Source organism: Coturnix japonica, chromosome 4, assembly GCF_001577835.2.
Source record: "Coturnix japonica isolate 7356 chromosome 4, Coturnix japonica 2.1, whole genome shotgun sequence".
NCBI classification, from domain to species: Eukaryota; Metazoa; Chordata; class Aves; order Galliformes; family Phasianidae; genus Coturnix; species Coturnix japonica.
In genome coordinates this window covers 33,812,020-33,838,132 of record NC_029519.1, presented here as the reverse complement: position 1 = coordinate 33,838,132, position 26,113 = coordinate 33,812,020, and the positions used below count along the sequence as shown (strand labels likewise).

At 39.4% G+C, this 26,113-nt stretch overlaps 1 protein-coding gene across 2 annotated transcripts in view; it reads right to left on the bottom strand.

Moving 5' to 3' along the window:
- Positions 1–26,113, bottom strand: part of DKK2 (dickkopf WNT signaling pathway inhibitor 2) — a 111,231-nt gene that overhangs the window by 36,089 nt on the left and 49,029 nt on the right. Inside the window, exon 2 of one of the 2 annotated variants that reach the window (XM_015861379.2) lies at positions 3,786–3,994. In XM_015861379.2, coding sequence (XP_015716865.1) covers positions 3,786–3,920 — 135 coding nt within the window. In that variant the 5' untranslated portion in view covers positions 3,921–3,994. Of the gene's footprint in view, positions 1–3,785; positions 4,678–26,113 lie in introns of those variants that run through there. The other variant, XM_015861378.2, reaches the window with a different exon arrangement.

Here is a 26,113-nt window from a genome sequence, read left to right as displayed (position 1 = left end):
GAAAGGTGGAGGGTCATGGAACCTACAGCTTGAAGAAGGGAAATGGCTGGAAATGGAGCTTGGTAGCTCTCAGCCAAGCACATCATTGCGCTGGAGGCAGAAACAACAATGCCGATGTACGGAGGAGGAGAGAAGGAATACAACCCAGCGTGAAGAAATCTGAAATGTGGTGAACTGAAATTGCTACAGTGCTACCATAAAGAAATCTATGGACAGTTACGACTTGCAGTCCCAGCTGTGATACACAGGCACTTCCCTTTCAGGTTGTGTCACTGTAGCAGAACGATGACACAGTAAAGCTTTCTCTAGTAGTGTAGTGGAAGCTGTATCTAACAAGAAGAAAAATTAATGCTGCCAATCCAGCCTCTTTTATTTATGGCTCTATTCACTGCATTTTATTTGTTGAGAGAGACCGTGTATCCAACATATCCATGGCAACTTTCTAGAAGTGGCTAACTACCAAAATGTTGGCTGCTCCCAAAAGTCATTCCTCTAAATCAAGTTATGAAAGGAAACTGGTGGCAGACAGCATACAGAACTGAGTCCTCTGAAACATAACAGTCTCACATGCACTGCACACTCCTATTTCTGAGTGTACTTTTCTCTTGTGCAAATGCTGTAGACACCTTGTGATTTTCTGTGAAAATCTGAAAACATTAACAGTCTGCAGAAAGGGGAAAACAGGAGTGAAAATGAAGAACAGTGAAGACAGTGAAATCTCACCAATTTAGCATGTCAGTACTCCTTATTCTCTACTGATCCAAGGCAGTAAAGGAAATGAGAACAGAAAATAAATAATATTCCTTAGAAAGACATAAAAAGACAAGTAATAGTAAGATCCACATTTGCCCTCCCAGTCTCTCCAGCAAGCCAAATCAGCTTACTTTGTTCACACAACTAATTTCTTTAATTTGAACTGGAACTTTGCCTGACAATGAAGCACAGGATCTTCCTTTTCTGGGTAGCTGCACTGTAACCACCAGCTGAAATACATCAACACTCCAGATAAGCCATGAACTATTGTATCTGTTGATTTATAGCTGATTAAAGACTCCCAAGTTGCTCCTATTCCTGAATTAATGTATTAAAGAAACCCTCTGCAAGCATGTCAGTCTACCAAGCTAGATAAGCAAATAGGTTGCTGGCTGGTGGTGCTCCCAGCAGTTTTGGTGGCAGTCCTCCAATTTCCACTGCAGGTATCAGCAGAGAGCTTACTGCACACCTCAGAGCTGTCTCAGAAGCCCTTGCAAAATCTGTTAATTTAATATTCATAACCCTAATCCTTAATAAAATTATTTGCTAGTTGTACAAATTACTCAGTTCACATTACCAAGAGATGAAAGGTACTTCCATATTCAACATATTATAAATTCCATTAACACAAAGGATTGTTTCAGAAAGAAAGGCATACACATTTCTTCTATCCTTTTGGCAAACGGCACACAAAATTTCAACGCAAAGTCCCATAACCTAAACAAATCAATAACTAACCTAATAAGAGGGTAATTTGCAGAAATTATTACAATGTCATGCCTTAATTAGTTGAAACCATGTGTCACACCACTGTAAAGAATGCAGCGGCTTACCAACCCGACAACTAGAAGCAACGCCAACAATCAAGTCTTGTAGCAAGAGTAGCTTTTTTTTTTTCCTCCTTCTACAGCAATTCTGTGTTAATTGCTTTGCTTCACAGTGGAGGGTCAGAAATAATACCTCCAATTACTTCTAGTAAATCTAAGTAATTTTCATGATGTACAGCATATGAGAGCACATGGATCCTGGGAACAATCCCAGGTAGAGAGAGAAGAATCGGGATCAACAGCCCTGACAGGAGTTGAGGCTTCGCACCCTGGGGAGCTGCAGCCACTGATCCTGTGTGGTTGCTTGGGAAAGAAGAGTGCAGATAGGCTTCCTCAGGTAAACTCATGGCAAGTGCTACATACAGGATGTCTTAACGTGTGTACCACCTCTTCCAGGATTACATACACTTACAATGCTTTCTCTGGCTTGAAGTACACCCTGAGAGTTTGTGCCAGTAATCTACGGCAAACAGTCGATGTTTACAAAGGCAAACCTTGCAAATATAACTTGTGGTCTGTGCACCTGGTTTTCCAGAAGCTAGGTAAATTACACCCAGTAATCCTCATCGCTGCAATAAATACGCACTCAAGAAATAAGGATGGTGTACGCAGAGAAAGATGGCAAGACTTCAGCAAAAGGCAAAATTACCTATCGTAAGCGGGTTGCACAGAACAGCCCCACAAGGACCTGCACTGAAACACAAGACAGGTAACGCTCAGTGGAAAAATGGCCCTGTACACTGACTTTTGGTGAATACAAACAAAAGAAAAAACAAGGTAAACGTAAAAGAAAGCATACCACGCTCCTGTATTTCCTCAAGGTGATTTAGCATGATATTTATTACAACGTGCACAAGGAAAGAGCACAGTACTTCAGTAATATGAAACTTGAGCACAGCGTCCGTTACTAAACTTTGCTCAGAAGTAAGGAAAGGCAACCAAATTCTGGGTGAATTATAAAACAATTGAGTGGCTAGGGAAAAGAAAGCTCAGAGTAGTTTAAAAACAAATTTACCACGTATGAAAACAAAAACTACCATCATTATTATTAGTATGCCTGCACACAGAACCAAATGATAAATATAATTCTTAGGAAGCTGATATGAAATGTTGCAAATTCAGTGGGTCATCTGAATTTGCAGCTTCTCTGCTGTTTTAAGGAAAATGTAGGCAAGAGAGAGACCCTTCAGGCACTAAGTATTTTGCCTTTTTAGTGCTGAATGCTGGCAGCTTTCTTGCTGCTGCACTGTTTGTTGCTTATGAAAAGCAGCTGTATTTTGAGGTACTAATAATACCCAATAGTATAAAAACTTTATTTTCTGAAGAAGTCTAACTCCTTCAACATCAGAAATGAGTAACATTCATACCATCCAAGCTGAGGCTTGATGGAAGAGAACTAGAGGATCAATAAGGATCAAAAGCTTAAAATACTGTTTTCTAGTTTATCAGAAATAAAGAATGCTTTCTATCAGGCTCTCCAATTTCAAGGACAAAAGAGACTGCATAATTCACAACTAAGTCTGACTTTGGTTTTGCTTTTTTTCCCATATAGTTGCTATAACCTTTTCTTTTTCCCTTACACTCAAACATCATATTCAAGACTGTAACTCACCACCTATCCCAACTGGTTATAGCCAAATACAACTTCTGCAACCAGTGCAGTGTATACTGGACAAGAAACCTACAATTTATTCTCTATCATATTAAGCAAATGAACATGCAAGTCATGCCATTGGAGTAGGATGCCCGTTCCTTCTCACCATAGGGAAAGATATCAGAGCTTAACTTGCTAGGCAAGATTTTACAGAGCAAAATTGCTTCACCACTAGAACCATCTTTTCACCTTGTGTTCAGATTTTCCTCAACTATTTGAAATTCTGCTCATTTATTGTCTCAGAGTTAACAAGAAGTATCTTCCTTTACTTCCAGCTGTAGGAAGACAAAGAGATACTGAAGAATATTTTCATTGGATTACTCTTTCATCAGTTATTGATTCTACTGATAACAATTAAAGGTTTTAAGACCTCTCAATGACTATTCTCACTCCTAACACCTATTTTTACATTATCTTGTCCCAGACAACCCTGAAAAAGTTAATTAATGCAACACAGTAAAGCTTTGGTAGCAACATGAAAGGGAGACTAGCAGTTCTTCGCATATAGCACGCAGACGGACAGACACTCAAGCAATGAAGCAATGTCCTACCTCTCCTTGCCGGTGATAGTGCTTGGGAGGTTTTCTCATCTGCTCTAGCATTTTCCCCTTCTTACTGCTAGCAAGCTTCAGTCCCTGGTGGATGCCTGCGGATCTGTTGGTTGCCTGAGTTGGAGCCTCCCCCATCAGGGTGGACTTGATGGAGTTCACCTTGGAGCTGGAGCTGTCTAGCTGGGAGCTCTCCACGATCAGGACCGCGGCTAGTAAGAGGAGACAGCAGGAGCACTTATTCCACATCAGCACGACCATCTCCCCTCCCCCCAGATGGCTTTTTTTTTCTTTTGATTCTGATATATATATTTGTCTTTTTTAAGGAAAAGTAAAAGAAAAGAGAAGGGGGGAAAAAAGGTTTGGAAAAAGTATCTCCCAATGTTGTTAATAAGGGAGTGGATTTCGATGCCCCACACACGAGGAGCTGCTGTTCTGAGAGAGTCGGGAGAAAAATAATAAAAAAAAAAGAATTCCCTAGGAAAAACAAAAACGTGTCAAGTCTATAGGCACTGAGCAACTAAGCGGGTCTGTGAAGTGGTGGCTTTTTCCTCCGGGTTCTTGAGAAGTCCAAGTAATTCTCTAGTAACTGAGAGCAACAGGCTGCAAGGCAATGCAGCCGGGCAGCTGCCGCCGGCACAGTCCCCAGCACGTTTGTTCGGCTCCAGAGGAAGGGCGGTGAGCAAGTTACTTCCCCCACTCCTCCTCTCCTGCCGCATAAGCCAGCAGAGAGGAAACTCAAACCAGATCCAATCCAAGCAGCACCGGCAGAAGCTGGGCTTCGTTTTCTTTCACTCTCTCTCTCTCCCCCTTCTCTTTACTTTTTATTCCCCTCCTCCTTTTTTCTGTCTTTTGCCCCAGCCCATGCAGCCAGCGGGAGCGAAAGCACCATGTCTCCTCCTCCTCCTCTTCCTCCTCCTCCTCCTGCTGCTCCTCCAGCCCACCCGTGGCAGAGCCATGAGGCTGGGGGCAGACGCTGGTAGGCACTCAAGCTGCCCAGTGATAGCCTTGCACCTATGGGCAAATCCAGCAGCTGCTCACTGGCTTTTGTTGTTGCTTTTCCCCTTCTGGACTCCACAAGGCAGCCTGCTTGTGTCAAGGTACTCCTGCCCCCCCATAGTGCTTGCTGGGTCAGAGAGTGAGTTAAGATTTCAGAATTAAAATTTTACTTTTTCCTGTACTCAGCTTCATATAAGGGGTAAGGAACAAAAACCTAAGTAAAATAACTCCTGATGACATTTGCAAAGAAATGTTTCAAGAAGACCAGAAAGCAGTTTGCAGTCTCCTAAGACAGTGATAAAAGCCAGTCCTTTTTGACTGCTTTTCACTTGACTATTGCCTCTAAGCCCTCACCCCTTGTAAGCTCCAAAGCCAGTGCAAGCAGCTAGCAGAATGGCAGGAAAGGCACCAGCAGTTTTCTTGGAAGTTGACAGCAATCCACACACATACAAATCTGTAAAAGCCAGAGAAACAGGCAACTTGGACATATATGAGCAGTGTATGCATCCATGTGCACAGGTAGCTTCATGAAAGGGAGCAAGCCACTCACCCACCTGTTCACACAGGCCCAAGCTGAGATGGGGAAACATAAACCAGTGACAGCTCCCTGATTTCTAATAAGAAGTCAATCCTGAATTTCCTCTTCCTATTATCACTGGCTGACATAGTCACGTTTTGTATTCTTGCTGGGAATAACACAAGTTACAATTCACATCTCTTCATCATGTTCTCCACATAAGTCACAACGGAGGCTTAGCGCTAATCTGCCCTGCTTCATATACGGTACCAAATTAATATAACACCTGCAGGCTTTGCTTCATTGGGTGCTGTAAGACCACATGTTGTATCAGTGCTTTGGCTGTGATATGTACTCTTTAAAAAGAAAGAAAGAAATCTGCCTGTGCTGCTTTTACAGAGGAAGCAACAGAAATTTATAAGTCAGCAATGGAGCACTGACCACCAAAGTCGCCTTGAATAAGGGAGGATTACAAAAAAGGCAAAATAAGCTGATGAGACATACAACGAGAATCCATGACAATAAGCAACACAATATGATGACCTCATGCAAGTATCATTCAGCTCTTCTTGAAATACATGGACATGTGTGGTACTGAAAAGAGGCACGTAGCATGTAAAAGGGCCAGACTGTAAGCAGATTGTGTCTGAAATTAGATATCTATTAGATATCTATTAGTAACATATTTTAATTTTATTACATAATAAATATAAGAGGCAAGTTGCATTCAAACTTCCTTGAAATAAATAAGGGAGTCCCAGTAAGTTCATATCCTTTAGAAATGTGAAGACAATAAGGAAGGAAGCTCAAAGCTTTTCAGACATTCAAATACAGATACCCAAACTTATTTTTTTTTAATCTCTCCAGATTCAGCTAAACATGAAGTTACTCAGCCAGCTGGATTCAAATGAGTTTCAAGATATTAATTTAAATTTAGTGGGTATCCTTCCAACAGGGCAATATCTATCTTGCAACTTGCTACTCTGACGGGAAGACAGCTTGCAGCATCTCTGAAGAAACGAAGAACAGCCTTGGCTTTGCTGTACCAACAGACTGAATCCTGGGTCCAGAGGCAGCAGCAACCCACCTCACTGCAAGGCATCTGCTGAGCAACAAACAGCTCAAGCAGAAGGCTGAGGACTCTAAACCTATGTTTTCAAACTGGTCAAATGCAGACTCTCAAACTTCATTGTGGATTTCCTGTGCTCCTCATTGCAGCAGTTCTTGTGTTTTTTAAAGACATAAGACTACCTCACAGCATCAACTCAAAACAAAAACAAAAAAATCCAACAAAAAAAGGTACAGAGGCAAAAATACCAAGAAGCATCTGCAATTTTCAGATGTACAGAGGCACAACAATCTAGAATTTCAAAAGCAGAAGCAACTTCTAAGGCACATAAGTACCATGCAGGATGTACCAGAGGAACCAACTACAAAACCTCATACCTTTAATAATATGAAATGCACAGTGCAGAGACTGATTTACTGCTGGAGATCAGTCAGAAAGAGAGCCTGCTATCAAATCCTCCACTAAGTTTGAGTGGCCAGTTTGGAGCAGCTAAAAATCACGTATTTGTGTGTGTGGTTGGTTGCTGTGGTATAACCTGGCAGGTGACTCAGCACCACGCAGCTGTTCTCTCACTCTTTCTCTTCCCCCAAGTGGAATGGGGGAGAGAACTGTAAACAAACAAACAAAAACACACAAAAAAAAATTATAAGTTTTGGGTTGAGATAAAACTATTTGCTAAGACTTACTGTTTACTGAAAGAAAAGGAAAAGGATAATAATTATGAAGAATACATGAGTGTATATAACAAGTGATGCACAAGCAATTGCTCACCACCCCTCAATTGATGCCCAGCTTGCCCCCCAAGCAGTGAGAGAGGGCAAGATGAACCCTTCAGATCTTCTTCCTCATGATGTCATCTGGTGTGGAATTATCCCTTCAGTCAGTTTAAGTCAGCTGTCCTGATTCTGTTACCTCCCAGTTCCTCGGGCCCCTTCGTTAGAATGGCATTGGCTCTGTACAATACTGCTTAGCAGCAGCTATAAACATCAGTGTGTTATCAACACTGTTTTTCTCCTAGAATCAAAACATAGCATCATACCAGACCATACCAGAAGCAAAAACTCCATTCCATCTGAAACAAAGATATTGGGTAAATGCTTGTAAGCAATATAATCTTTTGCTCAAATCCATGTCTAGCAGCAAACTGTACAGAACAATGGAGGAATCATTACTCTGAAAATGATACTCAGTGCCAAATGCTATGTAACATACAAGATGGTCACTAGAAATCTCCCATCTGGTACTGCATTACAGAGAGAAAGCCTGCTTTGAATATTGCCTATACAATCGTGAAGCTTCGTGGGTTTGCAGGTAACAAGAAACCACCATCTCAGCACCTCTCAGCCAGACCCCATAATGCAGCAAATTTGCATGCTTACAGCCACCAAACACACATTGCACCCACAGGAGAGGCCAGGTCCACCCGAAAGGAATGCAGGTGTCTTGATGGCATGAGCCATCCTCCTGAGGTGGTACCTCCAGTGCCTGGAATCCATTAACACAAACATTCATTAATCACCAATGAACATCCAGTTGCAGATATTGAGAACTACCTCACTGAGGCACAGTACTGATTAAATTAACAATTACAGCTAGTTGTTAAAATGCATTTCAATATGCAGTTATGCATTTATACTTCTCTAAGGCTAAATTAACATACATTTTATAAAAAAGTAGGCTTTTCTTTTGTCTTGTTTGCATCCTTAAAGAGGAGAAACACAACAGAGTGAACTTCGCATTTGGATCCAAAACAGGCATTCATACCCTGAATAAAAATTGGAGGACTAAGTGTTCCAAACATACATTTCTGCTTTACATATGATTTGGTGTTTCTTTTAATTACACTTACTTAGAAATTTAATGGAAAAAATTGAGTGGCCTTAAACAAACAAAGATTTTCATAGAATTTTTCCAGTCTCATTACTAACTCTTGCCAAAATCAAGAGGCCAATGAAGTATTTCAGTGTGCTGATATTTTCATTGAGAATTATTAACATTTTAACTGCTTTTTCTACCAACTAATTTTTCTGTATGGAGTCGTGTCTCCGTTTTCTTTTTTTTTTTTTTTTTTTTTTTTTGCCAGGAAGTTCAATTGGATTCTTTCTTCTTTTTTTCCTTTTTCATTTTTTGGGATGCAGATGACGGAATTTGATGGAAAAGCATGGAAAAGAAGACAAATATTTTTTCTTCTTTTCTCACCCAGATGCCGCCCCCCTTGAATTTCTTTTCTCCTTTTGCCTCTGAAACTATTTTTAAGATGAATTGTTTTGAAAATGCAGTCTAGAAGAAGTGAAGATAAAAGCAAGAATTAATGGAACATAAGAAATTAATATATTCAATTCAAGGAAGAAAATTCAATACAATAAAATGGAGAGATCTTTCACTAGACCTCCTTCAAAGCCAAAATAGTACGTTACAAAAGCAAACTATGACAGGCCAGATTATAATCCTGTATATTTTAAAGCAACTACATTTTAGGCCCCTTGACTTCAATTGAACTGTTTTTGATTCATACCAGCTTTAGTTCAGACTAACGTCCTATGTTTTCCTTTCTCTTAAATAAACAAAATTACCTGTTCTTCAAATTAAATCTGTTTTTAATTCTATTTAAAGCATTTTGGGATACTTCTTGTATGAAGGACATTCTGTAACATAGAGGTGTATTGTTTTTTATGTTATTATTATTTTTTTGTTTCACCAGCTGCACTGAATTTCCATTGCCCCTTACAGCAACTCTCACAGCTTGGCTGTGGCCACATTTCCCTTAGCTCTGCCCCTGGGGCCTACTCTGCGCTTTATTTAATTTCTTACTAAAAATATGCAATCAAGACAATCAAGTGATAGCTAGTTTTTCTAAAACTGCAGCTCAATAGTATATTTTATTCTAAAAAGCTCATATAAGGAGTTCCTTCCTCTCCCCTGTGCTCCATCTTTCTGGGCTTGCCTCTGTTTCTTCACCACCTTTGTATTCAGCCCAAATCAAACCCCACCATGCAACTCTTTCCTTCCATGGGGAAGGTTTTACACTGGGGTATGGAGCCAGGAGAATGCTGGCAATGGGTGTCAAATGGGGACAAATGACAAGAGGAGCCCTTTTCCACCAAATCCTTCATGTCATGGGACTGTATCCCCAGCAAAGCTCCCAGAGGATGTGTTGGGGTGTGCAGTTCCCGAAAGAACAACAGATGGGTGCCAGCTTCAGAAATCCACAGTATTGCAGTCTATGGCGACCACAAAACCCTTCTCTGCAGGTGGTATTTCCATATTAGCAGCAGGGGAACCATTCTTTAGAGTTAAATCTGTGTTCCCACCAGCATTTCAGAGAGCAAGACATATGAGGAGCTGCTGAGGTCCGTTGATTTGTGCAGTCCAGAGAAGAGAAGGCTGAAGAAGTCCTCATGATGGTTGCAGCTTCTCACAGGGGACAGCAACAGTACCCAAGAGAATGGCATGGAGCTGTGTCAGGGGAGGGTCAGGGGTTAGGGAAAAACTCTTCACCAGAGGCTGGTGATCATGGAACAGGCTCCTCAGGGCAGTGCACACAGCCCTGAGATGCCAGAGTTCCAGGAGCTTTTGGACAGCCCAGCCACTCATGGAACTGCTGCACGGCCCAACTGAGCCGTAACACAGCCTTAGCAGCAGCCAGTGCAGACAGCACAACGTCAGCCCTGAGAGAGTCTAAATTGTAACACTATGCTCCTCATGAGCAGGAGGGAGGCAAATGATGCAATAAAACTGTTTGGAAATATTTATGAATTTTTATCCTGTAGATTGTTTTTTTCCCAAAAGATAAGTACAAAATGTTATATTTCCTCATAGATGATTCTTATACTTGATGAAAACACTCCAGAATGGTGTTGCAGTTAATTAACAATGCAAAGTGCAACTGGCACAATCACTCACAGCTCAGGATTTCAACCAGGTCCTCTCATTATCATTAACCCCTCATAAAGGAATCGCCCGTTCCTTGAGAGGATGACAAAAGCAAAGGGGAAGACTCCCAGATGACTGAAAATAATAACCACTGAACAATGTTGTCAAACATATTAACCAGTTGATTAAAATTATTTTAAGCTATTTAATTATTTTTGCCAAAAAAAGCCTCACTGCCTAACTGAACTAAGCAATGGAAGATGGTTGACTTGATACAGCAGCAGCTGAAATATCAGCATCCTTCTCCCAGATGCATATGTTGAGTTGTTAAAATAATAAAAATAGTTAAAATTATCAAGTTCACGTATACCCATTTGCTTTGCAATATTATTTGCAACATTGGAGCCAAGTTACTCAAATTTTCCAAAGAAAAATAACTGTGAGGAGAATTCCCTTCTCAGGAATTAACGCAACAGAAAATAACAAGGCTGAAAAGGGAGTTAGAATGGAAACAATTGCGGAACCCTAGCTATAATAATAGCAATGAAAAAGCTGATTGCTATTTATTACATCTATTTGGTGTTTTCTGATAAATACAGTCTCTCTGTAAAGGATACAAAACAGCAAATGTAAAAATATCATTTGCTTTGGCTTGAAAACCTGACAAGCAAATGCTTCTGAAGCTAGGATGTTGTATCTATTATCCATTCATTAAATAGCATTAAATCACATTCTGTCCTACTAACAACCTGACATGACTCTACTTGATTAAAAAGAAAAAAAGAATCTGGTAGTGATCACTTACGAGCTGGAATGTTTCTAATCTGATATTTTTTTTCTGTTGAAGAAGTTTTTCCACTGGAATGCCAACATAAGGACTGCTTCATATCACCTAGAAATGTATGCTTTCCAGGAGATGCGATACCTGGTGTGAATGAAGAAAAATAACATTCTACATGCAATTTTCACAAAAATGGGGAAAGAGTGAATAAGCATCTCACTCATTTATAGCAGAGAAAAGCAATTAATATCAGTGCCAAAGATAACCCCACTCTTTGCTGTATGTTGGTGAAACTGGACAGAAAGAAAAGAAAATCATAGAATCATTAAGGTTGGAAAAGACCACTAAGATCATTTAGTCCAACTATCAGCCCTTCAACACCATGCCCACATACTCATGTTGAACCAAGGGTGTCAACCCATATTGCAGCAAAATTAGGATAGTCATTCAGTGAGCTCTGTGGGCTGCCTTCCTAGCTAGCTGCAAATGTGATGGAGAGCAACTGTGAAGCTCAATATCTACAAACAGAAGAATGTTCTGCAGCTTTCTGCCTTTGCATATGTTTACTCTCCATTCTCTGGTTGAAGGAGACTTTCCATTTTTCTCTCCGCATAAGGAGAAGTCAAGAACAATCAGAAGGGGAAGGAAGGGGAGCCTTTGGAGTATGGCCAAGCGTGATAGTGAGAAGACAGCCTGCTTCATTGCTCAAAATACAAATACTCCAGGGGAGTATCTAAAATTATTCCCACTCTAGGATTTGATAACTCAAAGACAATAACTGTATAAACCTCAGCCTAAGCTTCCATCCCAAAGTTTGGCTCTTGTGCTCCAGGATCTGCTGTGTCCCAGATTCTTCCAGCTGAAAGAGTTAATGTTCATTTTGCCATCTTTACTTAGCATATAAATCCTCTGAGTCTAATCAGAATGATTTAGTACCTGTACCTTAAGTTTTGATGCAAATTATCCTCCTAAATGAGCTTCTCATTTAAGTCAGTGTATATCAGTGGTGTTACAGGAAGAACAGAACTAGTCCTTTGCCTTTTTTGCTAGTATCCATAATAGGCAGCTTTATTTTTCTGTGTAACAAGTACCAGAATACTGAATGTAGCTGCCAAGAAATGCAGAACAAACAGACTTACATGTTTTTCCCTTTATTTCCATCATTTGACCTTTGCTTTTTATGTTTTAGAAAAAAGTCGCAATTTTATTTACATGTATAATCTAGATGAAATGCTAGTTTGTGTGTAGAAAACTATGCAGACTTTGATCTTGGAATTTGATTTTCCACTTTTTGAAAGCAAAACATAATGGATTAATGGAAATCTTGAAATGTTAGGTTTTAGGATGATTCTCATTTCATATTTCTGATTCCTTCAGCCCAGACAAGTTCTCTCTGGGCTCCCTAGAGGCCTGAGGCATTAGTTCATAGTCCCCAATATTACCATACATCCTGACATATTAGGTACTGAAGTGACTCATCCTGCCCAATTCAACAGCAACTTTGAAATCTACAGAAGTACCAGAAATTAGAGAGAGGATGAATGATTAAAACAGAACTCACACGACGGGGAGCAGAGCAAAAACTAATATGGAAGGAACAAAGGTGTGAGGAGAATAAACAGAAAGAAGTACATTAAACAATAATCGAGGGATTTCTGTGGATGATTTCTACTAGTTTTTAACACCTTGAGGTTTCAAACATGCAACTTCCCCCCCCCCCCCCCCAGTAATCAGACCCATCAACTTGAAACATTTCGCTTTCATTTAAAAATCTCACATTTTTTACTTCTAAGTATCTGCTTAGACCTGGTTCTCACTGCCTATATACAAAGAATACATCACTTCTTTCACCCCATTCCTAATGTGTGGCCTATCTTCCTAATTTTACATCAGAAATTAGTTTTCTCTGATGCCAAGCAAGAATGTTCATAATCTTTTTTAGCAAGTGATTTGAACAAAATCACAATAGATAGTCCACAATATCAAAAGAGAAAGGAGGTAAAGAGGAAAGAAAAATTAAGTGCCAGCTTCTACATATGTAGAATATTCTTAGTAAAGATATCATTTTTTATGTTAAGTTTCTAATTCCACATAAATCTAATGAAAAAAAAAAAAATCCAGTAAAAATCTCTAGTCATGCCTCCAGGTATCACAAGAATGTTTGTGCGATAAAACCGTGATTCTTCACCTTAAACTGTGACACAAGGTTATTCATGGGAAAAGTGATACGGTGTTACTGCTAGAAAAATCTGTGACTTTGTTCATTTGTTTTTAAACAGACTTATTATCTAGTTACACATCATTTTTGCTATCTCCACCTGCAGTGGTTTACAGATGACAAACAACTCAGCACCACTGGGGCAGGAACAGAGAGCATCTTTGTGGAAATAACCCTTCCCAATTCACATGAAACCAAGTACAAGGTGAATGCTGCTTCACTGAAAGTCACAGCCTGCTACCTACCACCCAAGACAGAAAATTCCTTCCAGAAAAAAAATTAACATTAGAGACATTAGAGACATTAAGACATTAGAGGCTATCTCTCATATGCTAATTGGCTTTAAAGCTGTGAAAATTACAGCTCAGTTCCTAAACACCTAAGTCACTTGGGACAAACTCATCACCACAGCATTTGATTATCTTTTTCTCTGCAGTAACATAAACATCATGCCTGGTTTTGACATGTAAGTTGACTTCGTTTTTGATTACATCAGTTAAACTCAGACTATACTTAATGTTCTCTTTCTGTAATTCTCAATGTGATCTTAGGAACAGGGAATACTTTGCCAATACTAACTTGAAAATTAGCTCTAGATACACATAAATTTTTCCTATAGGTTCATTGTTCTGTTCAAGGCAGGGGATGATGGTTAACACTTTCAGAAGGCAAGCACGGTAGTGCCCATGTTGCACTGCAAACACAGCTAAACTGAATTAAACTTCGCAGTTCAGAAACTAACTTGTCATTCAGAGTTTTCCTGGGATGAGAAGAGCCTTCTCAAAAAGCAGCTTCCCCTCAAAACTGAAGACAAGCAGTGTGCATCTCTGCCTCTTTTAAAGCCGCTTGGATTTGCTTTGCAGACCTCCTGCTGATTGTCAGATATGAGCTTCCCAAGGCACATAAAACTATCTCCATTTCACTGTACACACAGAACAAGAACGTACGTAACCTGTTTTCTCAAAACACACGTGTTGCAAATAAAGATATCAAGTGTACTGACATTTCTGCATCGCAGCTTAAAATAACATCCTGTGCAATGCCTGTATACTGCGCTGTTAGCTCAGTTTTGGATTTTCTGAATGCTGAATGTGCTTTCAAAGAATAACCCTCCAGTTCCTGTACAATACATGAGTATACTGGCTCTTAAGCTGGGAAACAAAGTTAAGAATGTGTGGGTTTTGGCTTCAAAATTAACCATGCTTTAGTAATCTAGTATACTAAACTGTTTCTTATTAATGTATCATGCAAATACTCTCCAGTCCTCCCGCAAGTCTGACACTTTCCCAACATATCAATAGCAAATGTTCTGTGAAATGCAATTTTTCTGATGTAGGCCACCCTGACTTTCAGTGTGATCTCAACCCACCATCCAAATCTTCATGGCAGATGCAGAATGGGGCTGTTCTTTAATAAGGGAAACAATATTGGAAAAAATTGTTTGATACATCTTGTTTAGTTTTCTTCAGTAAAGAGCCAACCGTCTCTTCCCCTCCACCCTTTCCACCCTTCCTTTTTCTTTTTTCTTTCTTCTGTTTTTCTAAAAGATGGCTGAACAAAGCTAAGTTTGTGTTTTCTAAATTAGAACACAAATTAACTGGGGAGCCGGGGGGGAGGGGGGGGCATTGGCACCAGCCCCTCATCAACATAACTGTTTACCTTGCAGTGTGATCTTGAAATGCATCAACTTGATGCAGATAGAGGTAGAAGGTACCCTATAGAGTGTAAATGAGCTCTGTAGTGATTCCATTAAGTCTGTCCCCTTCTTCCAGAATGTAGTTTTATTTAATGCTGTTGCTACATCACCTGGGTGCAGCAGCCAGACTCATGTCCCTTTTCTGGATTGTAGACATTGCTAAGCCAACAGGCAGTAGCACTGGAAGTCTTGAGCAGTTCCAGGGATGGGATGTCCACAGAGTTGCCTGGGTGCTTGACACAAAAGGCTGCTGGCTAGGCTGCCTGCTGTACGAGAGACTTTGTGGCTTTACCTGGGCTGACAGTTGCCCCACCTGGACTGTCACAGGCACCAGCCTGGTTCTCATGTTCCATTTCAAAGCCCACCCCTGTACATAGGGCTGTAGGCTGTGGAACAGACAGCACTCGGGTTTGTAGCCGAGGCAGGAGACAGCTTAAAACCACGCATGAAGGGTAAGGGAGGAGCACTTAGTCGATTTCTGTTTAGTTTTCATGTGTTTGTGTTTTGCATCTTTGCTCAGTAATTAAAGCCAGTGTTATCTAGTCTCCTTTGCTTCAGCTGTCTCATCTTTCAGAGGCTTTTTATAGGCACTGTAGCAAAACAGAACCTCAAGGAAGGATTTTAACCTCTTCTGATTTTAGTCATTACAAGTCCAAAATCCAGCTTTTCACCTCCCCTCATTCTTAAAATTATCTGCACAGACGCACTCATTTTTTCTTCCACAAAACCTACAGCACTCTGATGAAGTTACAGCAACAATGTTACAAAGTCCCTCTGCTGGGCTCTTCACTGCTAAGCCCAGTAATTGCTGGACCTTTTCTTTTTCCCTGTTGCGTTTCAGATGTAGCTCTCAGAGCTGAGAGAAAATGAACCGTGGATGGTTGGAAAAATACAAATTACTGCTCAACCAATTTCTGTTTGCATTGGTAAGAGTTTGAATTAAAAACATAGGTGAAGACCAGGACTTGACACGGAACTTCCAAAGCAGTGCCTTCTGCCACATTTATTCTGTATTTAACCTATCAGTGCAACACCTGAATCCTCTCTCACTGGAGCAGGATAGGAAACAGTCACAGCTGTAAATGACAAATGACTTTGCACTCAGGCATGATACAAGATGCAACAGAGAGAGGAAACTAGTTCTGTTAGACTTACTTTGATTATACCTTTTTTAAGTCCCCAAATTGAAAGCAACTGGAAATATTTAGGAAACCCAGGAGATTTAGCTCTTGTTTATACAGCAGATGAAAACAACTGACCCAAATACCTCTATATTTTGAAGCTCCAAGGTAGAGAAATAGTTTATTTATTAAAAATAACCAGATCCTCTAGGTTGTATTGCCTACAGAAAACTAAAATCTGAAATAATTGTTTTTTAAAAATTGATTTCCTTTAACATGTGTACAAGATTAAATGGTTACAACTAAAAATGCTAGATATTCTGAAATATTTATAGGGAATATCTGAGTTGCTTATTCTGGCAGCTTCCATAAGAAAGGGGATCAGTATGGTATTTGCATTTCCCTCCCCCTAGAAATATTATTAAAAAAAAAAAAAAAAAAAAAAAAAAGCAAGAACAAAGAACTGAATACAATGAATTCAGTCAGTCTATTACAGAGAATACCTCTGCCTGAGCTGGCCAGTAAAGAAAAGGCACCATATACTACAAGACAGGCCTAAACTTCCGTTCTAAATCGAATCAACACTTGAAATAAGCAGACAGCAAGTCTATAAATTTCCTATGTGCAGTGCATTTTATACTTGATGTATACCAGGTTTATTCTCTTAAATCAGAATTTCTGTATTACTGTGATTATCCTGCACAGTCACATGCCCTCTAGTGAGCATCCTGCTAAGTAAAGAACTGCCGTCTCACTTGAGTTGCCTCTATACACGACTATGCACTATTTCTCTACAAGATACTAAAAACATTTTGAGCTCAAGTCTCTTGAATCCTGTAGTTCTCTGTGAGTTTCTGCATTGAAGGCAGGAAATGAAATAATCCAGTATCTTGAATTGGGCAACATAAATATCTACTCCAGTGAGCACAGTGAGCAATATTTAAAACAAAGCTAAACGTTGGGACTACAGAATTCTCAGTGCTCCATAGGAGCCAAATAACAAAACTAAGTGTTTCAGTAATTCTTATGAAAGAGTTTTCATATCCTCAGGGACAAAAACCTCCTAACTTGAGAAACAAAGTCACAGGATGCTACTGCTTTAGAAGCCGTAAAAACTGTACCAACAAACACAATACTGTCAGATACGTTCTACACGCTGTTTAGAGAAGACTGAAGCACATTCCCTCTGAGGTTCATCTTCACACCTCTGAATATTTCCTGTGACAAGATTTTGTCTTGTGCCCTATAAGGCTAGATAGTTTGTCCTCCTGTAGGCAGTTGCCATCCAGAAAAAGAGCCCCACTAGCTGAACAAATGTCAGGCCTTCTGGGGAAACAGTACTCAAAGCAGGTTCGCAACAATCAAAATAAATGCATGGCTAGTGGATATCTTGCCTATATCATCAGTGAGCTTACATCAAAGACATCAAGATATTTCATGGGCCACACATGCCTTCTGTGACAGAACATGGGCAGCTCCCACTTTAAAGCGGGAGCCACTTCTCCTGGCTAGACATTCAGGTCTCAGTCAGCAGCTTCACCACTCATACAGATGAATTTTTAACATATGCTTAAAATCTTAAAGAATTGAATTCAAACACAGGATTAAATCAGAGCTTGCTACAGCTCCTTTTTGCTCATTTGTGTCCCTCTGTCCATCATTGCACCCACATCCTTAAAAAGATTGACTCTGTCATAAAACAACATTTGGTTGGGTACTAATAAAGACTGATTCATGTGAAAAGAATAATAATTGCAGTCGCTATTGCCAAAGGTAATAATATAGCATCCTCTTCACTTCATACAAGTTACAAATGCACAGAACAAGTGATTCCTGTTTTATGATAAAGATTATTGTTTTCTGAAATTAACAAAAAATGCACTGTATTTATTCTGAAACCAACAATAACAAAAAGCCAAACCCATATAGTGTAAATCCCATTTCTCTAGATATGCTCAGAAAAATACATAACACATCAGAAAAATTAGCTGCTGACACAGATACTGACTATTACATTTGGAAAGTCAGTCTCATCTGAAAAGCATAAAGTGTCTTTTGGAAACGTAAATTGATTTTTTTCTTTTATTTTTCCCAAGTAGATGGGAAACTGTTGTATCCAGCTGATGTGGTACAAGTGATTGTCATTCACTATTTTGTGAAGCTACCAGCTTTAAAAGCAAAAAGCAGTATAACAAATGTAATTCCCAATTTTAAGTCTTTGGATTGATTTCTAGCCAATAACTCTTGACCTATGCATTTCTACACTGTTCTTCAGCTATGATAGGTTTGGCTGTGCACTCAGCTGGTACTTTAAATGTAATTGAGCCTCATCAATGTAGATTCACCTAATTAAAGAGATGCATCTACTGTAAAATTCCCTTTCTGTTGGGAATAGTAGCTGCATTATAAATACGTTTTTGACATACATCTATTTCCTCTGCATAGGAGTTGATGTAGGTTTTAATACTACCGTCCAAAAAACCTTGTCACCCTAACTGGGGTAGTACTTGGAATTTCTCCATGCTGGGCAAAGAGAAATTATCTTCATGTAAAGATACTTATCTGGACACAACAAAGTAGTTACAAAGGGGGAAATTACAACTGACAGCATAAGAGAGTCTAGTTAGTAATCCAAGTGACATTCTGGAATATGCGGATGATTAAGTAACAATGCCTGGACTGGACCAGATCAAGACGAATCAAATTCCACCAAGAAATTCACTGTTTAAAAGATCAAGAACTAATCTCAGGATTCCTTCTAAAGATTAAAGATGAAAGTGAGTTTATTACTTTACTGATTACTCCTTCAATCACATATCAAATTTTTTACTTTTGTGGATGCCTCTCTCTTTACCCAATATCTAGCCTGGATCTTTAGCCAGTACTCTATTGTTATTATTATTCATCTATTTAGATGAACAATACCTATGATTTACAAACAAAGTCTGATTCTTACCAAATATGGTCTCCTTTCTATGGAGAGTCCATCATGCATCATAATCAAAGGAAAGATGTTCTATCCCTGGAGGCATTTAAGCCAGGCTGGATGTGGCTCTGGGCAGCCTGGTCTGGTGGTTGGCGACCCTGTACATAGCATGGGTGTTGAAACTAGATGATATAGGCCATCCTATAATTCTATGAAAACAGCCAAATTTTTACTGTTCACACTAGAAAACCAACAACTGATCAGCATTTATTTTCACAGCTTTCATGTAGAAGTAGAGCTCAGGTTGTACATTGAGACATACGTGTCTGTACTCGGAAGAATGAATGTAACTTGTGAGGAAGCCAGATCATCCCTTCCATACTGACAATCATCTACCCAATTTCCCATTGTTAGCTTTCTAGAGTACCAATCTGTAGATAACTACCTGCTCTTACCAAGGGTGTCTTGACCTGGTATATGCACATAGAATTTATAAACATGCATTTATTTTTAAGATCAAGCTTGCCATCTCACCTTCCCACCTTAATGAGAAGCAAAACTTTGGGATTCATCGCTGTCTCATTATTAGCCTCTCTGTGCAAATATATTCTCATTTCCTTAAAGGGGAAGAGCACAGGAAGTATGTGTTCTGCTTTAGTCAGAACAATAGTTTCTATTAAAGTTACAATTAGGCAACACAGAATGGCAAAATACTTCATTTATAGGATTTCTAAATAGAACAGCAACTGCAATTTATCTCTTCTGCCATCTAAATCCTTGCATCCCTCCCTTTTTCACTAATTCAGATATCTGTTAACAGCATCTGTTATCAGTACTGCTGGAAAATACTTTCAGGGATGATAATAGTCAGAATCCCCTAAGCTTGTTAAGCATAATCATCTTGGTAACTAGGTCAACATGGACTCAACTTCCAAAAGAAAAGCTTGATACTTTTCTCTGAATGGCTTTTCTGTTCATTCTCTTTGGGCTGTCCGTGCACAAGTTAAAGAATTTCTCATGAAGATTTCAGAGCTACCAAGGCCTTGCAGCTCAACTGCCTTGAGGAGGACTGCTCTTTTCCTGACACCCAACACATTCGAAGAGAGCAATTGTAACTGCAAATCTGAGATGGGATTGCAGCTGGAGTACCAGAAGAAGACAGACCTTATTTGTCCTCCTCTCCTCTAGAAGTGATTCAGCTATGTTGCCTCCTGCATTTGAGTTTGTACGCATTTTAAGTGCATGAAGGTAATAGAGGGGGAACCATGGGGTATTTACAGACCACTATGCGGACATGGTGAGACACATTTTCTGAGACATGAAGACAATTGTTATAATCTCTGTCCCCCCATTGCTTCTCTCAGGAACTGTTGTTCTGCTTAGAGATTAAACTAGCACTGGCTCACAGGCTGCTCTCTAGGTCATAACAGTAAATCCTGAGCATCTTCTTATTAGGCCTCGATAGCAGTCCTACCAAAATCTTATGGTGTAAGACAGGAAAGTCTCCAAAAACACCCTCCCAGGCAATAAAGGATAATCAAAGGTGCTTCAAAAGAAGTTAAGCAGAGCTCTGAAGACTGAACAAGAAAGCAGACTACATACACAAAACTTATACCATGTCATAAATCTAATCTATGTCCCACATTCAGAATTAGCTGCCCAGCTCTTGCTCTAATGAAGTACAAGGCCACTCTCATTGAAAGCCAGTAATAAAGCTGTATGTGTCTCTGTGCATCATCAAAACAGATTTCACATGATTGTTTTAAATAGCAAGAGGACTGCATGGAAAGACATCTGTATTTTCTTAATAGCTGTATCCATGCTACATAGTGCATGTCAAAATTCTGAAAAGAGAACAGATTCCTGATGCTTTGTACAATGTATATAGTTTCTTTGCTTTGATGTCTCTGCTTCTTTATTGTATTAAATTATCTGGATTTAAAAAGACAAAAAATAAAAAGAAGGTTGTCTTTTGTCTTATTACAGAACTGTCAAACATTATTTGAGCTAAGAGAACAGCCAGGCCCTCCAGGACAATTTGAGGAGTGGAAGAAGGAAAGTACTTGAGCAACCTGACCATTTGCAGTTAGATATTTCAGCTACAGAGGTCGCAGTGGGATGTCACTGTTCATAAATTTGTTATAAGCAACTTCTTAAACTCACAAAGAAAGGGATCCTACTTTATCATTCTTTAAGGGAGTCCAGTATCCTGCTATTCTACATCTCCCACATTCCTCAGAATGGTTTCTGAACTGCAGGATGCAGCAATGATGGCCCTCTGGTCACTACTCTGGGAATGGGAGGATTTCTTGCATGCTTTTTTATTCTATCAAGAAAGCATGACAGAGAGAAAGATCAATTTCTCTTTTCTTTAATATCTAGGGAAAAATGCCTGCCAGCAGGACTTATGTTCCTTCCACTAACTTTTTTCTTTACCTGGAGCATCCTTAAAATCAATACCAGCTGTTGTGGAGGATTTTGGTGCCCTAAACAGAGATTTATGACTTCAAGGAATAAGCAAGAAGAGCTCAGAAATCTCAGAAAGAAAAGAATTTTCTGCCATGGCAGAGCACTGTACATCAAATAGACCTGTCTCTACAGAGGAGCTGAAAAAGCCCTCCTTCAGATCACTTATACAATTGAAGATATGGATAAAAAGTGGAGTCCTTTGAAGTCAAAGGCAAAACTCCAGATGACTTTAGCCTGGCCACAGTTTCAGCTTTGGACTCAAATTCTAATGTAAATTTAACAAATCACCAAGAATAATATGGTTCAAGTTATTATAAAATAGGCACAAGAGAGAGAACTGACTTTGCTGGATCGGCATTCTGCACACTGGATTTGAGGCCTCTCTTGCCCTTCACTCTGGCTTATTCAGTGCAAGTTTCCACATGCTCTGCTCACTATGCAGTTCAATAAAGTCAAAAATTCCAGCCTCTAACCCTGAAACAGAGTTGGGGTTTACAACTGAACGGTCCCTTTTGTAAAAATAGTCCCGAAAGTTCACATTCAAGGAGCTGGGAGACTGGGAGTTGTTGACCTGGCCTGAGATCATCTAGGCTCCAGACATGAGCAAATCTCTGCCTATAACATCAGAAACTCTCAAATGCTAGCAGATTGTGATAAATTACTATTTTGAGGTCCTAAGAGGAAGAATTTAAAGTTTAAATGGAAAAATGTTAGTGGAAGTGACATGGACATACATGTCTGCAATTGATCATATTTAATAAATGTTGCTCACATATTTCTTGATCAGCAGCCAATGGTTAATACAAGCATGAAGAAATGTAAGCTCCTCCACCCTCCATGTGTTGCTTCTGAGCCATAAACAAAGCCTGACAGAGAGCGGAAATGGATAAGGTCGGTATTTAGCACTGTATTACAAGCTAAGCAGAGGGTATAGGCAGGAGAGTGCAAAATTCTTGCAGCACTGTGGGGTAAATCCCTTCCCGGAGGGCTCCATCTGTCAATGGCTAGACTGCTTCCTCTAGTTCAGGTATGTTTTGCTGCTATCCCTAGTGCAAAAAAAATGTGTGTTCATTTTCTAGGCTCTTAAGCAAAATCATTGATATTTTAAAGAAGTAGAAAAGGAAGGATAACTGATAGATGTGTATTATTCAGGAAGCTCTAGCAGTTTTTCTCTTGAACTTCAATATTCATGAGAGTTTGATTTAGGACATGAATTTATGTTTGTGAATTCTCTGAGAAGTTGACTAATTTTATATGTTTTATATGCTCTGCTTTCACAGAATCACAGAATGGCAGGAGCTGGAAGGGACCTGTGGAGATCATTAAATTCAACCTTCTGCTAAAGCAGGTTTCCTACAGCAAATTGCACAGGTAGGCATCTAGATGTGTCTTGAATATCACCAAAGAAGGGGACTCAACAACCTCTTTGGGCAGCCTGATCCAGTGTCCTGTCACCCTACTTTGATGCCTACAAGCAATGCCATTGCTAACAACTGGAAGAAAGTTCAGATTGCAAGTGAGATAGAGCAAGTCATGGGAACTTGGTGAGGTAAAGCAGAACAAAGAAATCTTTGCCACCAAAGACAATACAATATGGAGCTACAGATCAAAGCTCCAATTCAGTGTGCACCCTTTGTTAGCAGCAGAGTAGGTTCAAGCTATTATGTCCTCTCTCTCCATTCTTCCTGTGTCATCTCTCAAGTGAACCAGGATTATGTGGAAAGCCAGGAGAAGGATCAATGTTACACAAATACAAACAGGTTGGAATTATGAATGATCTTGAAGCCTGCTGCAGGGAGGAACAATTTCACCAAAATTAAGTCCAATATTTAAATACAGAACATTAACCTTTTTTTAAGAAAATTTATTCTTGGCTACTAAAGTAGAATGACTTGACTAGAACTCCTTTTAACAAGGCCAAAAGTTATATCATTTCTCTTAGTAAGGAACCTAATTAAATTGAGACTGGAAAAAGTCACGTAGGTTTCTTCTAATTTTTTTTAAAAATTCTTTCTCCTTCTTACTTACTAGAATTTAGACTGCAGAGGCTTCTGTGTTAATGCAAAAAGTTCTGTTGGCATGCAAAGACTAGCACTGGAGATGTCCTGAATTGATTTGGCATTGGAATAAAGTCACCAACAAATTCACACACAGTAACTAGTTGTGTAAATGCTACCTCATAATTCCATGTCTAGCTTTGCTCTAACAGAGACACTTGTGGTTTAGCAAGCATTTTATCTGCCATAGAAAATTAAAGAACAGTGTAAAGCAGCTTGCACAGACTCTCCCAAAGATACCTGACACACACAATACTCTTGGTAAAGGCCAACAAAGTGAGAAGTTGCTTAGCAAGCAAATCATGGTGCATCTTTTTGAAGCTGAATGGCAGGGTTTACACTACAATGCTCAGCTTTAAAAAAAAATAAAAAAATAAAAAAAAATCAGCCTTTAACAAAAGCAATTGCCAAAATAAAACCTTTTCTTCTGCTATCATTAGGAGATGGACACAATAGCTATGGGGAAATTCCAAGCTGCAAAATCACCCTTGGTGGTTTTGGCATCAGTCACATCCTGCTCCAAGATATGGGATGGGAACAGCACTCTTACAGAGGGGAAGGCAGGAGACATCTGGGGAGCATGTTGTCCTTCCTAACAGGAGGGAGGAAAACCAGGAGTAACATGGCATGTTCTACAACGTATATATGTATTATGGTAAGTTTTTTTTACGTCCAAGCAGAAAAATAACAACTGCCTCTGCAATTTCAAATATCAGAAAAGAAATCAAAAAGTAATTATGATTTGTGAAATTGCAGTGCTAGCAACACCAACCATTTTTCCCAGAGCTTGGCTCCAGTATACGACAGAAAATATGCAATGGTGGGGACTCCTTTCTGCGGGAATCAGAGTTAAATGACGCAAGCCATCTCTTCAACCAAACAAAGAAACACATGTTTTTTTCTTTTCCTACCATTCTTCCCCATACTCAGTAACCTCAGAAACTAACACTGTAGCGTAATGTGGAAAGAAACAAGGAACACATTTGTTTACTTTCTGAAGTATCTTGGGTATCAACTGATGTTTTGTGCTTAATGCCTATGACAAGAGGATTACTCTCAGCTGTGCATTAGAGAACTGTCAAGGGAAAGCTTGAATTATACTCACTAAAGCAATTAATTAAGTCTTACTAATGGTTGGCTATTGGCCCTCATCAAATCTTATGTCTAGAGAAGCTCTCTTCCAGGCAAGATCCATCCACACTTGAAGTCTTTTAGGAGAGGGATTTTGCTATTTTGCTTTTTTTTTTAAACTAATCTAGCTTTTGTCCACCCACTTGGTGACAAGCTCAGACTAGAAAATGAAAACTGAGGTAACACCATTTAAAGCAACCACTTACACTTTTAATTGAAATCTTTCTTTACAGTATACAACCTAACCTGCAGTAAAGATCAGCATGTGTAAATGTCTGTCCTGCTATTGCTCTGTCAGTTTCCACTCCCATTCTTCATGTTCTGCTATCCTCTTAAATTTCTCCACCAAATATGCATTAATTTCATACCTTTTTTTTTAAAGGAAGACTGCACATTCAAGTCTTTTCTACCTGTTAAGACCTTCTCAGATATTTTTTTTCTCCTTCTTCACTTTGTACTCTGCTTTGTGCCTTCCCACCTTTTAGGTTCTGCCTTGTACTCTTTGAAATAGTGTTAGTGTCCTAGTGTGTGCTCCATCTATTACACATTTCATCTGCAAAACAAAGTACCCCTCTGGGATACCATTGCTCTTAGGTAGTGCTGTAAGTATCCCAGCTCCCCTGGTTTTCCTGTATCTTTCTCAGAGCTCCCACCTGTTACCGTGACAGTGTTTTCATGTAACATGATTGAGAATTATAGACCAAAATATGAACGTTAATACTGCTAGCATGACCTGATCTGCTTTCATAACACAGCAGTCAAATATCCCTCCTCATCTGTCTAAGGACAAGTTTTCCTTCAGAAGGAAAAATTTGTCATAATCATGCCAGATAAATTAAAATTTAATACTTTGGTCTGTGTATATATTTAATAATAAAACCCTACATGGAAGCCACACAGGGTCTATGGCACAACAAGGGAATGTTTCTAGTATCAAACCCATAAGTACATGGATTCCTCAGACTTAGGTGATGGATTTTCTTTGATCATGAAAGTGCAAATATACACCTCAGGTTTAGCTCAACATACTTTCAGAACTCTCTGGCAATGTCACATTCTGAAACCAAGGTATTTCCACAAAGTTAGGACTCAACAGCTGAGCGCATCTAGAGCTGTTTTCAATTACGACATTAAGTCCAACAGTTTAAAGCCAAGACTCCTAATTTACAACAGTACTTGTTAATTTACGACACAGAGCTTGTATAACGTCTAAGTAAACACTGCACTTCTGGATGACAGAAAGCTAAACAATGAAATAAAACTTCAGAAACATATCTACTCCTGCAGTTTTCAAAGTGCTTCCAGTTCTCCAAAAACAAACAGCTCCCAGCTGCCCAGCATTTATAGCCATGCCTCCTGTACTGCTAAATATGTACAGAGTGAGAAAGGGACCAATAGCTTCAAGATTTTTCATTCAGAAGATCCTTCTACCAAATCAGATTTTAAATTTTGTTTTCACACACTGGGATTATTT